Source organism: Ranitomeya imitator, chromosome 2 (genome assembly GCF_032444005.1).
Source record: "Ranitomeya imitator isolate aRanImi1 chromosome 2, aRanImi1.pri, whole genome shotgun sequence".
NCBI lineage: Eukaryota > Metazoa > Chordata > Amphibia > Anura > Dendrobatidae > Ranitomeya > Ranitomeya imitator.
Window position 1 is genome coordinate 415,031,404 of NC_091283.1, and position 16,407 is coordinate 415,047,810.

At 43.7% G+C, this 16,407-nt stretch overlaps 1 protein-coding gene across 1 annotated transcript in view; it reads left to right on the forward strand.

The window, feature by feature from the left end:
- The first annotated feature begins 246 nt into the window (after positions 1-246).
- Positions 247-16,407, forward strand: part of TTYH2 (tweety family member 2) — an 89,774-nt gene continuing 73,613 nt past the window's right edge. Inside the window, exon 1 of the mRNA XM_069750730.1 lies at positions 247-492. Coding sequence (XP_069606831.1) covers positions 364-492 — 129 coding nt within the window. The 5' untranslated portion in view covers positions 247-363. The remainder of the gene's footprint in view (positions 493-16,407) is intronic.

Consider the following 16,407-nt stretch of genomic DNA (forward strand, 5'->3'; position numbering starts at 1 on the left):
CGCTTCCTCTAAAAAAATGTATCGCATTCGGTATGTATGCATGTCTCCATGAACCTTCTCCCTAAATATGATATAAATGTTAGAATAAATGATATTTACATCACATCAAATATTAGTGACCCTAATATTACTGCCATAACAGGCTGACACTCCCAATCAGCACCTTATCCCCCCCACCCCACCCCGTGAGTGGCACGCGGGAGCGACCCCTCTGCTTCTAGCAAATGGAACGCGCTGCGCGGGCGCGCAACCCCCCGGATGGTACGCGCTGCGCGCTCCCGCCCTCTCTTCCCTCACACTCAGGCTCAGTGTCCGGCAGTGCCGGGGATGTGAACTCCGGTCCCGGGAAGATAAGCCGGGGGCATGGCGGCTGCACGCGTGGAATACATTACTCCCTGGTGGGTTTACTGGCTGCACAATGTCCCGCACTTGGAACTGTCCCTGAGACCCAGGAGCAGCGACTTTAACCCGACAGATCCCGGGTACAGGGAGGTGAGTCCCCCAAACTGTGCAAAGTACGAGAGGGGTGCGGGGAGCTGAGGCACAGTGTCCTGTATGTCTCCATAGGGCAGTGTGTATAGTGTGTGTATCATCAGAGTAATGTGTATATGCAGCTACACACAAGTATACAGCGTCCATACATCAGTATATAGCCCTATATATATGTATACAGCCTCCATACATCAGTATATAGCCCTATATATATGTATACAGCCTCCATACATCAGTATATAGCCCTATATGTATGTATACAGCCTCCATACATCAGTATATAGCCCTATATATATGTATACAGCCTCCATACATCAGTATATAGCCCTATATATATGTATACAGCCTCCATACATCAGTATATAGCCCTATATGTATGTATACAGCCTCCATACATCAGTATATAGCCCTATATATATGTATACAGCCTCCATACATCAGTATATAGCCCTATATATATGTATACAGCCTCCATACATCAGTATATAGCCCTATATGTATGTATACAGCCTCCATACATCAGTATATAGCCCTAAATGTATGTATACAGCCTCCATACATCAGTATATAGCCATATATATATATATATATATATATATATACACACACATGTATACAGCCTCCATACATCAGTATATAGCCCTATATATATGTATACAGCCTCCATACATCAGTATATAGCCCTATATATATGTATACAGCCTCCATACATCAGTATATAGCCCTATATATATGTATACAGCCTCCATACATCAGTATATAGCCCTATATGTATGTATACAGCCTCCATACATCAGTATATAGCCCTATATATGTATACAGCCTCCATACATCAGTATATAGCCCTATATATATGTATACAGCCTCCATACATCAGTATATAGCCCTATATGTATGTATACAGCCTCCATACATCAGTATATAGCCCTAAATGTATGTATACAGCCTCCATACATCAGTATATAGCCCTATATATATATATATATATACACACATGTATACAGCCTCCATACATCAGTATATAGCCCTATATGTATGTATACAGCCTCCATACATCAGTATATAGCCCTATATGTATGTATGCAGCCTCCATACATCAGTATATAGCCCTATATGTATGTATACAGCCTCCATACATCAGTATATAGCCCTATATATGTATACAGCCTCCATACATCAGTATATAGCCCTATATATATGTATACAGCCTCCATACATCAGTATATAGCCCTATATATATGTATACAGCCTCCATACATCAGTATATAGCCCTATATATATGTATACAGCCTTCATACATCAGTATATAGCCCTATATGTATGTATACAGCCTCCATACATCAGTATATAGCCCTATATATGTATACAGCCTCCATACATCAGTATATAGCCCTATATGTATGTATACAGCCTCCGTACATCAGTATATAGCCCTATATATACACATGTATACAGCCTCCATACATCAGTATATAGCCCTATATATATGTATACAGCCTCCATTAATCAGTCTATAGCCCTATATATATGTATACAGCCTCCATACATCAGTATATAGCCCTATATATACACTTGTGTCTTCAGGTTTCTTGGTGGTGTGTGAACATGATCATACAGACTTGTTCACTGTGCAAGTAGCCCATGTGTTCCTGTTTCCATCAGTATATAGCCCTATATATATATGTATACAGCCTCCATACATCAGTATATAGCCCTATATATATGTATACAGCCTCCATACATCAGTCTATAGCCCTATATATATGTATACAGCCTCCATACATCAGTATATAGCCCTATATATACACATGTATACAGCCTCCATTCATCAGTATATAGCCCTATATATACATGTATACAGCCTCCATACATCAGTATATAGCCCTATATATATGTATACAGCCTCCATACATCAGTATATAGCCCTATATATACATGTATACAGCCTCCATACATCAGTATATAGCCCTATATATATGTATACAGCGTCCATACATCAGTATATTGCCCTATATATACACATGTATACAGCCTCCATACATCAGTATATAGCCCTATATATACACTTGTGTCTTCAGGTTTCTTGGTGGTGTGTGAACATGATCATACAGACTTGTTCACTGTGCAAGTAGCCCATGTGTTCCTGTTTCCATCAGTATATAGCCCTATATATACATGTATACAGCCTCCATACATCAGTATATAGCCCTATATATATGTATACAGCCTCCATACATCAGTCTATAGCCCTATATATATGTATACAGCCTCCATACATCAGTATATAGCCCTATATATACACATGTATACAGCCTCCATTCATCAGTATATAGCCCTATATATACATGTATACAGCCTCCATACATCAGTATATAGCCCTATATATATGTATACAGCCTCCATACATCAGTATATAGCCCTATATATACATGTATACAGCCTCCATACATCAGTATATAGCCCTATATATATGTATACAGCGTCCATACATCAGTATATTGCCCTATATATACACATGTATACAGCCTCCATACATCAGTATATAGCCCTATATATACATGTATACAGCCTCCGTACATCAGTATATAGCCCTATATATATGTATACAGCCTCCATACATCAGTATATAGCCCTATATATACATGTATACAGCCTCCGTACATCAGTATATTGCCCTATATATATGTATACAGCCTCCATACATCAGTATATAGCCCTATATATATGTATACAGCCTCCATACATCAGTATATAGCCCTATATATACATGTATACAGCCTCCGTACATCAGTATATTGCCCTATATATATGTATACAGCCTCCATACATCAGTATATAGCCCTATATATACACATGTATACAGCCTCCATACATCAGTATATAGCCCTATATATACATGTATACAGCCTCCATACATCAGTATATAGCCCTATATATATGTATACAGCGTCCATACATCAGTATATTGCCCTATATATACACATGTATACAGCCTCCATACATCAGTATATAGCCCTATGTATACAGCCTTCATACATCAGTATATTGCCCTATATATACATGTATACAGCCTCCATACATCAGTATATTGCCCTATATATACATGTATACAGCCTCCATACATCAGTATATTGCCCTATATATACATGTATACAGCCTCCATACATCAGTATATTGCCCTATATATACATGTATACAGCCTCCATACATCAGTATATTGCCCTATATATATACATGTATACAGCCTCCATACATCAGTATATTGCCCTATATATACACATGTATACAGCCTCCATACATCAGTATATTGCCCTATATATACACATGTATACAGCCTCCATACATCAGTATATAGCCCTATATATACACATGTATACAGCCTCCATACATCAGTATATAGCCCTATATATACATGTATACAGCCTCCATACATCAGTATATAGCCCTATATATATGTATACAGCCTCCATACATCAGTATATAGCCCTATATATATGTATACAGCCTCCATACATCAGTATATAGCCCTATATATATGTATACAGCCTCCATACATCAGTATATAGCCCTATATATATGTATACAGCCTCCGTACATCAGTATATAGCCCTATATATATGTATACAGCCTCCATACATCAGTATATAGCCCTATATATACATGTATACAGCCTCCGTACATCAGTATATTGCCCTATATATATGTATACAGCCTCCATACATCAGTATATAGCCCTATATATATGTATACAGCCTCCATACATCAGTATATAGCCCTATATATACATGTATACAGCCTCCGTACATCAGTATATTGCCCTATATATATGTATACAGCCTCCATACATCAGTATATAGCCCTATATATACACATGTATACAGCCTCCATACATCAGTATATAGCCCTATATATACATGTATACAGCCTCCATACATCAGTATATAGCCCTATATATATGTATACAGCGTCCATACATCAGTATATTGCCCTATATATACACATGTATACAGCCTCCATACATCAGTATATAGCCCTATGTATACAGCCTTCATACATCAGTATATTGCCCTATATATACATGTATACAGCCTCCATACATCAGTATATTGCCCTATATATACATGTATACAGCCTCCATACATCAGTATATTGCCCTATATATACATGTATACAGCCTCCATACATCAGTATATTGCCCTATATATACATGTATACAGCCTCCATACATCAGTATATTGCCCTATATATATACATGTATACAGCCTCCATACATCAGTATATTGCCCTATATATACACATGTATACAGCCTCCATACATCAGTATATTGCCCTATATATACACATGTATACAGCCTCCATACATCAGTATATAGCCCTATATATACACATGTATACAGCCTCCATACATCAGTATATAGCCCTATATATACATGTATACAGCCTCCATACATCAGTATATAGCCCTATATATATGTATACAGCCTCCATACATCAGTATATAGCCCTATATATATGTATACAGCCTCCATACATCAGTATATAGCCCTATATATATGTATACAGCCTCCATACATCAGTATAAAGCCCTATATATATGTATACAGCCTCCATACATCAGTATATAGCCCTATATATACACATGTATACAGCCTCCATACATCAGTATATAGCCCTATATGTATACAGCCTCCATACATCACTACGGTATATAGCCGTGCAGTGATATAGCCCTATATATATATATACACATACCCTACATACATCGCTACAGTATCTAGCCCTGCGGTGATATAGCCTTATATATATACACATACCATCCATACATATGTAACACTATAGGAAGGTATATAGGATGTTGTATGTGACCACATATCACTATAGATGCATCCCCTTGAGATATATATACCGTATTTAGTATTTGTAAGTTGCAAATATTCTTTATAGGAGTATAAATGTAATAATTGTAACCCATACATCTATAGGGTGCTATAAATGATGACAGTGCTCAATACCTCCAATAGGGTCGTATGGCTAGTTATCGTGCTCCTTATCTCACTGTGGGTCTGTATATGTATTTATGGGGCTCCAAATGCAACTATAGGACTCTATATGTGATGATCCTGCTTTACATCTCACTGTAGGAGTATATATGTAATGCCTGTACTCTATATAGCACTATAGGGCAGTATATTTTGTATGGTTCTCCTTGTCTCACTGTAGGAGTATATAAAGTATGTAATGCTTGCTCTCCATCAAACACTATAGGGCAGTATATTTTGTATGGTTCTCACTATAGGAGTATATAAAGTATGTAATGCCTGTACTCTATATAGCACTATAGGGCAGTATATTTTGTATGGTTCTCCTTGTCTCACTATAGGAGTATATACAGCATGTAATGCCTGCTCTCCATCAAACACTATAGGGCAGTATATATAGTATGGTGTTCCTCATTTTTATAATAATAATCTTTATTTTTATATAGCGCTAACATATTCCGCAGCGCTATCCAGTTTTGCACACACTATCACTATAGGAGTATACACTCCATGTATCACTCTAGGGCTGTACATATAGTTATGATGCCCTCTGCAGCCTTGGCACAGGGGTGAGCTATGGAGACCCAACTCCAAAGAGGGTGCTGGCCATTGTCTTGTACCTGGGCAGGATGTGACATGAGGGCAGTACAATGGGAGGCTGGCTCGGGGCCGTGGAGCTGTCGGGGACCTATAGGGAGCTAGAATAAGTATCGGGCATCACCTTTGGATTTGACATAGTTGCTTGTGATATGGCACTGCTGTGGCAAGTTCACATCCCCTGCATGGTAGCGTGCTTGTCCCACGCGAGGGTATGTTCTATGTTAGGCATTGGTCATATCTATGTCGGGTACATCTCTATGTTGGGATGTGAAGCTGCCCGATCATCGCTCTTCAGATGTGGACATCTGAAGAGCACTGAACAGGTTAAAATAATAAGAGAAGTCAAACTTGCCTTACTGATTCGCTAACCGTGTCTGTCCCAGCGTTCATCATCGGCATCTGACCGCTGCAAACAGTCACTGTCCCATATATTGCAGTATACTATCTCCGTGCCACTATGCCAGTGGAGCTCTTCCTCTGCTCCCCTAAGTTTGGGGCAGTAGAGATGGCAGTAATTTTCATGTTTCCTGGTTGTGCAATTTTTTTAATTTATTTTTTAGCAATGTTAGTCATTGTCCACTAGGGGGTGCCGTGCCTGTGTTACTGCAAAAGTTCATGTAGTGCCACCTATCTGGGGTTACTTGGCCATTTACTATGCTGCTTTTTTTTTACTGTTTTTGGAGTCCCCTGTAATTGGCTTCATATATTAGGCTATGGATGTAACAGAGCCACATCTACCATTAAACTCGGAGCACCTTTGTTTGTACTTCTTTAAAAAAAAAAAAAAAAATCCACCCTACTAGCAGTCCCAAGTAAGATCGAGTCTGCTATATCTGTGGCTCTAATGAGCTATAATTCCAGTTTTCGTCACCTCTTGTGAGAAGCGCAGCCGTGTAGTGTAATAAAGTGTGAGAATATGCTGGAAATCTGCATCTCCCTGATTCTCACCTGTGAAGTGTTAGCTCCGCCGTCGCAGCTCCTGCTAGCGCTGAATATTTTCACCTTGTATTGTTGCACTGGGGCCATCGTGGGACGCAGTGTCCGTTTTCCCCCAGTGCATTCAGGCACAAAGGTAGTGGCATCCCCACAATCATCTGTCCTCGGGGTTCACTTACTTTATACTGCGCTGTATATCAGTTATGGCTGGGAATGCACCCCTGTGTGTCTGTGATGACGCACGATGGATCCCCCTATCCTCAGTGTTGGGATTCTAGCAGGACTCCCCCACTTATTGATACATGTGGGGTACATGTTTGAGCAGACATATCTTGCTATAATTCTGTGTCAGTCTTCGCTGCAGTTTTGGCATTGCCGTCCGGATTCATCACACAGTATTTGACAGAATTCTAGCATAAGACTTCTGCTCAGCTTGCTCAAACTTTTGGTGTTAAGTCTCAGCCAGCGCCATCTTTTTAAATAGTTGTCAGAGCGTCTCTGGTTGTGTCCGATCCTTGATTGGAGGACATTTTTTGCAACGTCGCATGACAGCTGAAAGATGCACCAAATTTCATTAAAGGGAGCACGTCTGAGTACACTCTCCATCTAGATGGGGGCACAGAACAAGTAGACATATACATAGTCACACAGCACTGTGCGACTGCAATGGGGGCACGGCTGACCCTTGTTTCTAAGGCTACTTTTCACACTTCCGTCGGTACGGGGCCGTCGCAAACTGTCGGCCCGACGGACGTTGTGCTAAATTTAGCACAACGTGGGCAGCGGATGCAGTTTTACAACGCATCCGCTGCCCATTGTGATGAGCGGGGAGGAGGGGGCGGAGCATGCGCGGTCGAAAATGGCGGACACGTTGCACAATAAAAAGTTACATTGAACTGTGGAGAAAAAAACGCATCCTGTGGGCAACTTTGCAGGATGCGTTTTTTTTCTCCAAAACGACACATTGCGACGTAGCCCAAACGACGGAAGTGTGGAAGTAGCCTAAGAGGATGATGATGACTATCACCAGATTACTTTTTGTCTGTCCCAACCCAATTTCTGCATGGCTCACTTGCTTGCTCGCCCCATCTCCGTCTGGGTTGCTCACCTGCCCTATCTTTGTATGCCTGGTACGCTTGCCCTCCTTCCCCGGTCTCTGTCTGTCCAGCTTGCTCGAGGGTCTCTTCCTGTCTCGCTTGCTCTCCCACCCGCAAGATCACTGCCTTCCTGGCTCGTGCAATCGCCTGCCTGGCTCGCTCTCTCACCATGTCTGTCTGCCTGCCTGACTCGCTCTCCCACCATGTCTGTCTGCCTGCCTATCTCGCTCTCCCACCATGTCTGTCTGCCTGCCTATCTCGCTCTCCCACCATGTCTGTCTGCCTGCCTGGCTCGCTCTCCCACCCTGTCTGTCTGCCTGCCTATCTCGCTCTCCCACCTTGTCTGTCTGCCTGCCTGGCTCGCTCTCCCACCCTGTCTGTCTGCCTGCCTATCTCGCTCTCCCACCTTGTCTGTCTGCCTGCCTGGCTCGCTCTCCCACCCTGTCTGTCTGCCTGCCTATCTCGCTCTCCCACCTTGTCTGTCTGCCTGCCTGGCTCGCTGTCCCACCCTGTCTGTCTGCCTGCCTATCTCGCTCTCCCACCTTGTCTGGCTGCCTGGCTCACTCTTCCACCCTGTCTGTCTGCCTGCCTGGCTCACTTTCCCACCCTGTCTGTCTGCCTGCCTGGCTCACTTTCCCATCCTGTCTGTCTGCCTGCCTGGCTCGCTTTCCCACCCTGTCTGTCTGTCTGCCTGCCTGGCTCGCTTTCCCACCCTGTCTGTCTGTCTGTCTGCCTGCCTGGCTCGCTTTCCCACCCTGTCTGTCTGTCTGTCTGCCTGCCTGGCTCGCTTTCCCACCCTGTCTGTCTGTCTGTCTGCCTGCCTGGCTCGCTTTCCCACCCTGTCTGTCTGTCTGTTTGCCTGGCTCGCTTTCCCACCCTGTCTGTCTGTCTGTCTGCCTGCCTGGCTCGCTTTCCCACCCTGTCTGTCTGTCTGCCTGCCTGGCTCGCTTTCCCACCCTGCCTGCCTGACTCGCTCTCCCACCCTGTCTGCCTGCCTGGCTCGCTTTCTCCTCCCACCCGGTCTTTGCCTGCCTGCCTAGCTCACTCTCCCATCCATTGCCTAATCTCTGTCTGCCTGTGCTTGTCCTCCTACCCATTTTTTTTCCTGGCTGGTTCTCTTGCCTCATTTCTCTCTGCTTGGTTCCCTTTCTCTCTGTCTCTCTCCTTTTTCTCAGCACCCCCTCTTCCATAGTACTTTTGGCTCGGTAGCCATTATCAGCTAACCTATATTGCACATCTTCACTTTGGCCTCTCCTTTTTCTTGTCCATAACTTCTGCAGTCATCTACAGCGGCATGTAAAAGTTTGGGCACCCACTGGCAAAATCTCTGTTATTGTGAACAGGTAAAGAGGTTGTACACTACATTGTGTAAGTGAGCAGGGATATCGCTGCCCACTCCGTCCTCATCACGTCAACTTCCAGATTTCCTGAGTTCACCTAGGCACCTCATCGATCTCCTCTGGAGTGCCATTGATGATTTTTCTACTTTGTTCACTATCATCATTAGGACAGGCCATGTGATGCAAATTTCCCAGCTTTATAAAAATTCAGCCTTCTCTAACCTTGTGCTAAAAAGCAGCAGCCATGTTTTCTTTGAAGCAACTGCCTAGCCCTTTGAGAATGGTGGAGGCCCACAAAGCAGGAGAAGGCTATAAGACTATAGCAAAGCGTTTTCATGTTGCCCTTTCCTCAGTTCAAAATGTAATTAAGAAATGGGAGTTAATAGGAACAGTGGAGGTCAAGATAAGGTCTGGAAAACCAAGCACAATTTCAGCGACAGCTGCTTGTAGGATTGCTAGAGGCAAAATTAAACCCCCACTTGACTGCAAATGACCTTCAGAAAGATTTACCAGACTCTGGAGTTGTGGTACAATGCTCTACTGTTCAGAGACACCAGCACAAATATGACCTTAATGGAAGAGTCATTAGAAGAAAACCTCTCCTGCATTCTCCCCATTAAATTCAGAGTCTGAAGTATGAAAAAGAACATCTAAACAAGCCTGATACATTTTGGAAACAAGTCCTGTGGACCGATGAGGATAAAAAAGAACTCTTTGGCTACAAGGATCAAAGTATGTGTGGAGAAAAAAGGGCACATAATTTCAGGAAAAGAACGTCTCACCAACCATTAAACATGGGGGTGGATCATTCATGCTTTGGGGTTGTTGCAGCCTTTGGCACAGGAACATTTCATGGGTAGAGGGAAGAATGGATTCAATGAAATTTCAACAAATTCTTGATGCAAACACAACACCATCTGTAAAAAAAAAAAAAAAAGCTGAAGTTGAAAAGAAGATGGCTTCTACAAATGGATAATGATCCTGAAAACACGTCAAAATCAGCAATAGACTATCTCAAAAGGCGCAAGCTGAAGGTTTTACAATGGCCCTCACAGTCCCCTGATTTGAACATCATTGAAAGTCTGTGGCTAGACCTCAAAATAGCAGTGCATGCAAGACAACCCAGGAATCTCGCAGAACTGGAAGAATTTTTCCATTGAAGATGAATGAATGAAAATCAGTCAAACAAGAATTGAAAGACACTTGTCTGGCTTTCAAAATGGGGTCCTGCTAGGTACTAACCATGCAGGGTGCGCATCTTTTGCATCAGCCCACTTTCCTTTTTGTAATTTTTAAAATTTAATAAATGACAATAGATATATTTTTTTGCCTAAAATACGAAGGAAATGTTTCATCTGTAACTTTAGGCCTTTTAAAAATCACTTATCATCTTCAACTTTCTTAACTGTTCCCAATAACAGAAATTTTGACAAGGGGTGCCCAAACTTTTACATGCCACTGTACGTGATGTGATTGCTCTTAGGTTACTATGGTAGCCTCAACAGCTGCACACTGCTAGACCTCCTGTGTCAGTCACAGGACCCCATGTTTGTACAGTGTGTCCTGGTGGCTCTACCATGGCACCGTCAGCGCCATCCACATACTGTAAAACCTACCAAGCTACATAAAACCTTCCTGCTCGGCATATAAAGTATTGAAATAGCGGCTAGAATGGGGTGCGGCACTTTACATCCCCTCGGGTAATGGCGGAGTAATGTGCAGCTGACCAGCTCAGCTCCTGTAATGGGTCGTAATGAGTGGAGAGGGAGCGAGGAAATGAATATTCATCAATCCATCAGATGCCAGGCAGCGAGTAATGGAGGGAGGCAGTTATGTTTCATCTGTTGTTCAGGTGTTGTAACTATCATTTCTGAGGCTGGGCCCATTCTCCTCCATGCTTTACACTGAAGCTTTTCTTCCACAGCACAGGCCAACTATGATGTCTGTGAATGGAAAGTTGATTTCTGCCACAAGCAACCCTTTGTCTCATCAGAGGCTCAGGCTCGTGTGTTGTATCTTCCTTGTGCTTTAGGCTATGTGCACACGTTCAGGATTTCTCGCAGAAAATTCCTGAGAAAAACGAACATTTTCTGCAAGAAATCCGCAAGAAAACCGCATGCGTTTCTGCCGCGGTTTTGCCGCGGATTTGACGCGTTTTTTTCCGGACACTTCCCAATGCATTTTGTAGTGGGAAATCCGCAAAAAAAAACGCAAAATTAATGAACATGCTGCGTTTTTTACTGCGATGCGTTTTTTTCGCGGAAAAAACGCATCATGTGCACAAAACATGCGGAATTCATTCTAAATGATGGGATGCTTATTGTATGCGTTTTTATAGCGTTTTTATCGGGAAAAAACGCAACGTGTGCACACAGCCTTACACTGCAGCTCTTCTTCCCAGATTGGGTGCTACTTTGACAGTCTCATGCAGTTCTGTATATAATTACTCTTTAGCCCCATATCCAGGCAAGGCAGATGTACTTCATGTGCCCTCCATATGCTTTGTAGAAAAATTTAGGACACACTTAGATTTCACAGAGGTCACGCAGGGGTAAAGAGTGGGTCATTATATACCGAAGGTCTTCACACAGGTCAGATTCCCATCAGAGGTGATGAATTAATAATGTGAGGTCAATTCAAGTTTAATGAGTTATTTATAGGCAGTAGTGCATAGCGTCATGTCATCCTACTATGCTAGATGTAGCAGAGTTGTCCAGCGCTCCTGAAGCTTCCCATACAACAGAGGTTGGATTGGCCCTCTGCGGCTTTACTGGAGTCTTCTTGATAGGATTCACAGGGGTCATTGTCTTCTTGGGCTTCACGGCCGATGTTGGCTGAAGGCTGGGTATACTCGGACTCCTCTATTCTCCAGTGATGGCACATGCCTTTGTTAAAGGGGAATTGTAATGTATCCCCTGCACATAATAATTAGGTGTCTGTCTGAACATGTTAGTTGGACTCCAGCATTGAATGCGGATGAAGTTTTCTTGACTGTGCATCACATGTTTGTCAAAAGTATGTTTCATATCCTGCGCTGATGACTTTTATCAGGACGATTCTTCACACCCTTGTCTCACCACATCCACCCCTGACTCCTTTCTTCAAAATGATTCTTCATATCCGTCTCTCAATCCATTCTTCAGAACAATTTTCCTCCTCTGATTGCTTTGACCAGAATGATTCTTCACATCATCCTATGACCCCTTTCTTCAAAGTGGATGCTTTCCTGAAACGGAAAGTACTTGCAAGCAGCATAATACAAAGAATAGCAGGTTTACCCAGAATCCTTTGCAGTAGGCGGAGCTATGCAAATCATCTCTTTCCACCCCTGTCTAATCCACAGCGCTTGGAACCGCCAAGCATGCAATGCTGCGGATTAGTTTCTAAATTTACACAGCCAACCAATTCCTACCTGTGGACACGTGTTTCGGGTTTTAGGCCCTCATCAGCACAGGGCTGGCATTGGTTGGCTGTATGCAGTGGGGCTTCATATCCATCTTTCACCCCATTCCTCAGAACAATTATTAATTTCCTCTGGCCATTTTTATCAACAGAGCAATCCTTCAGATCTGCCCCTGACTCCTTCTTTCAAAAAGATTCTTCACATCCGCCTTTCTCCCCATTTTTCATATCTTCCTCTGAGCATTTTCACCAGAATATTTTTTTCACATCCACCTCTCGCACCATTCTTCTGAACAATTCTTCATATCCTGCTCTGACCATTTTCATCAGAACGATTCTTCACATCCTCTTCAGGCCTTTTTCGTCAATGAGTATTTATATCCACTAGTGACTCTTCAGTGAACGTTATATTACATACAACATCATCCAGCATGACTGACTTGGTGGTGGGTCAAAACCTCCATTATCCCCTGAAGAGGCCACTAATAGAGGGCCGAACTGCATAGGGATAAGCTCTGTGGTGGGTTTGACAATATTAGGTTTCACTTGGGTACTGTCCTTGTTATGGCAGGAGTCTTTGTATGGGGCACATCAGGGAAGATGAGGGGTCCATGCATCCGTCCCTCTCCCATTACCTTTATTATTTATATACGGTGCCTCCATCAACAAGTCTCTCAAGGCAAGGGTGAGATCCTTCCAATCATTTATCTTGCACTGGTTACGTCGTGGGCACTTAATATGTTATTTTTGCATGTTCATGAAACCACGTATGTTATATGTATTTGTCTGCTTTCATTAATCTGATACCTCATTGGGGTTTTTATTTGGTTTAATTAAAAGTTATGTTTTAAGGTATTCTCTGCCGTGTACACGCAGGCCGTTAACTCTGCAGCTGTATGAGTTTCTGGCATCTTAGAGGTTTTGTAGCTCTGTTGCCCTCTTGTGTCTGCCAAAACCTACATTACCATTCTATTTGTGGCACTCATATAGATTTGTTTCTTCTCATCGCCCCTCTGCCCACCTGTTGGGATGGTATAAAAAAAAATTGATGCTTTTTTATGACATTTTCACTATCTACAAGTAATCACGGACAGACCTCATGTAGACATTGATGAGACTGCAAACCGTCTAAAATACCAACCTGAAGACAACAAGTCTCTAATTGGTGCTCTCATATCACCCATAGACAGTGATTCCCTCTTTCGCGCCGCCTCTTTCGCGCCGCCTGTTTCACGGCGCCGCCGCCTCTTTTGCTCCGCCTCTGTCGCCTCCGCCTCTGTCGCCTCCGCCTCTGCCTCTGTCGCCCCGCCTCTGCCTCTGTCGCCCCGCCTCTGCCTCTGTCGCCCCGCCTCTGCCTCTGTCGCCCCGCCTCTGCCTCTGTCGCCCCGCCTCTGTCGCCCCGCCTCTGCCTCTGTCGCCCCGCCTCTGCCTCTGTCGCCCCGCCTCTGCCTCTGTCGCCCCGCCTCTGCCTCTGTCGCCCCGCCTCTGCCTCTGTCGCCTCTGCCTCTGTCGCTCTGCCTCTGTCGCCCCGCCTCTGTCGCCCCGCCTCTGTCGCCCCGCCTCTGTCGCCCCGCCTCTGTCGCCCCGCCTCTGTCGCCCCGCCTCTGTCGCCCCGCCTCTGTCGCCCCGCCTCTGTCGCCCCGCCTCTGTCGCCCCGCCTCTGCCGCCCCGCCTCTGCCGCCCCGCCTCTGCCGCCCCGCCTCTGCCGCCCCGCCTCTGCCTCTGTCGCCTCTGCCTCTGCCGCCCCGCCTCTGCCGCCCCGCCTCTGTCGCTCTCTGGTTATTTTTTTTCTTGTACCCCAGTTCTGGGCTGTTTTCTGCATTACAATACTTGTAAATCAGTGTTGCTTTTCATACATCTTCAGATTTTTTAAATGACTCGTCCATGGGGTATCAGTGCCTGGCAGCCACTAGTGTTTTGGACCCGCAGCTGTTCCTACTGGATTCCAGGACAAATGCATGAAAATTCCGCCATGTGAACATTTATGTTGTATATAGGCAGGTGTCTTCTGATCATTCTCTTTGTGTTTTTTTTTTTTTTAAATAAATGACCGGCATTTAGCGCTTTGAGGCTTCTTGTTTGTAGCACTGTCCCTTCCACACAATGCCCAGGATGCCATCTCTAATTGCCCTAGCTGTCCCATGCCGCTTTATTGTGAACTATTAGGCTTCCTAGGAAAGTCAGGGGGCCTCCACTCAGAGGGCTTCGTGGCCTTTGATGCGCCCATTATCTACTCGTCCATCTTTTTATGTCTCTGGGGGGTTCCTGATTGAAAGGAGAAACAAGCTGGATTTTCTATCAGGAGCAGAATGGAGGAAGTGATGAGAAGCAGGAAGCAAGAGGAGGGCGGAAATTCTTACAAAACATAAAGGTCTATATGTACCCCCCTCCTCCGAACCCACCGCCTTCCTCTTGATTCCCACAGACATCACAAGGTTTGGATATTTCATGTCATGAGGGGGGAGGGGGTGGAACGAGGTCACAGGACCAAATCCTTCCACACAATCCCAGAGATGAGCAACATGGCTGTAGTTAATTGCAGGCGGTGTGTGAGGGGCCGGCGGCGGCCCCATTATTTGTGTACATTAATGCAGCCACATCTGCTCTGCTTGCAGTCAATAAACGTTCAATATCCAGATGGTATAGGAATACGGAGATAAGGCGCTATTCACTTTGTCCATCATTATGTTTTCCGTTCTATATAGTAACCATAATGCAGATGTGATTGGTTTTCACAGCTGAGGGTTTGTTACATTCATACCCAGTTTAGGCACTATTTCAAGCTTTGTCTACCTGCACGACCATGTTTTATTTTTGGTCCAAAGCATCTGAAATAAATAAGCAATTTATACAAAACGTCTTCTTTAAAAACAAATCTCCTATTTTGTATCTACAGCTTCTATGAATATCTGAGTCTCCATGGTAACAGACTACAAAAGAAACTTTGTGTAGTCTGATGCTCCCATAGTCTGATGCCGCAGACATAGATCCCTTCCATCTGACCCCTACTTCTTCCCAGCTTCAATGTAGCAGGTCAGCAAGAAGTAATGGGAGGATTAAAGGGAGTGTGACCGCAGGATCTGACTACAACCAAACCCAAAATAGTCTGTTATCATGGAAACTATTCATAGGCACTGAAGACTCTTCCTAAAAGATGGCTGGCATCTAATCACACATTTATATTATCAGAATTTGGCCGTGATGGGGGGAGGGATGTGTTGATTCTTAGCCTTAAAGAGTAAACCTCCTTTAAAAAAAATGTAATAAATCAATCGTACACATGAAAATAAACTTAGTAATATATCTTATCTTCAAAATGTGCTTCTTTTTCCTTCTGGAGTAACCTTTAATCATCTAGTCACAGGTAAAATCTATTTTTCCTGAGTACAAATGTTCTCATTGCTGAGATAAGGAATGACAGTCGGTGCTCCTAAGGTTTTATGGAGAACTGTAACTGTCATCTCCTATCTTGTTAATGGGAAAATCTGTATTCACCGAATG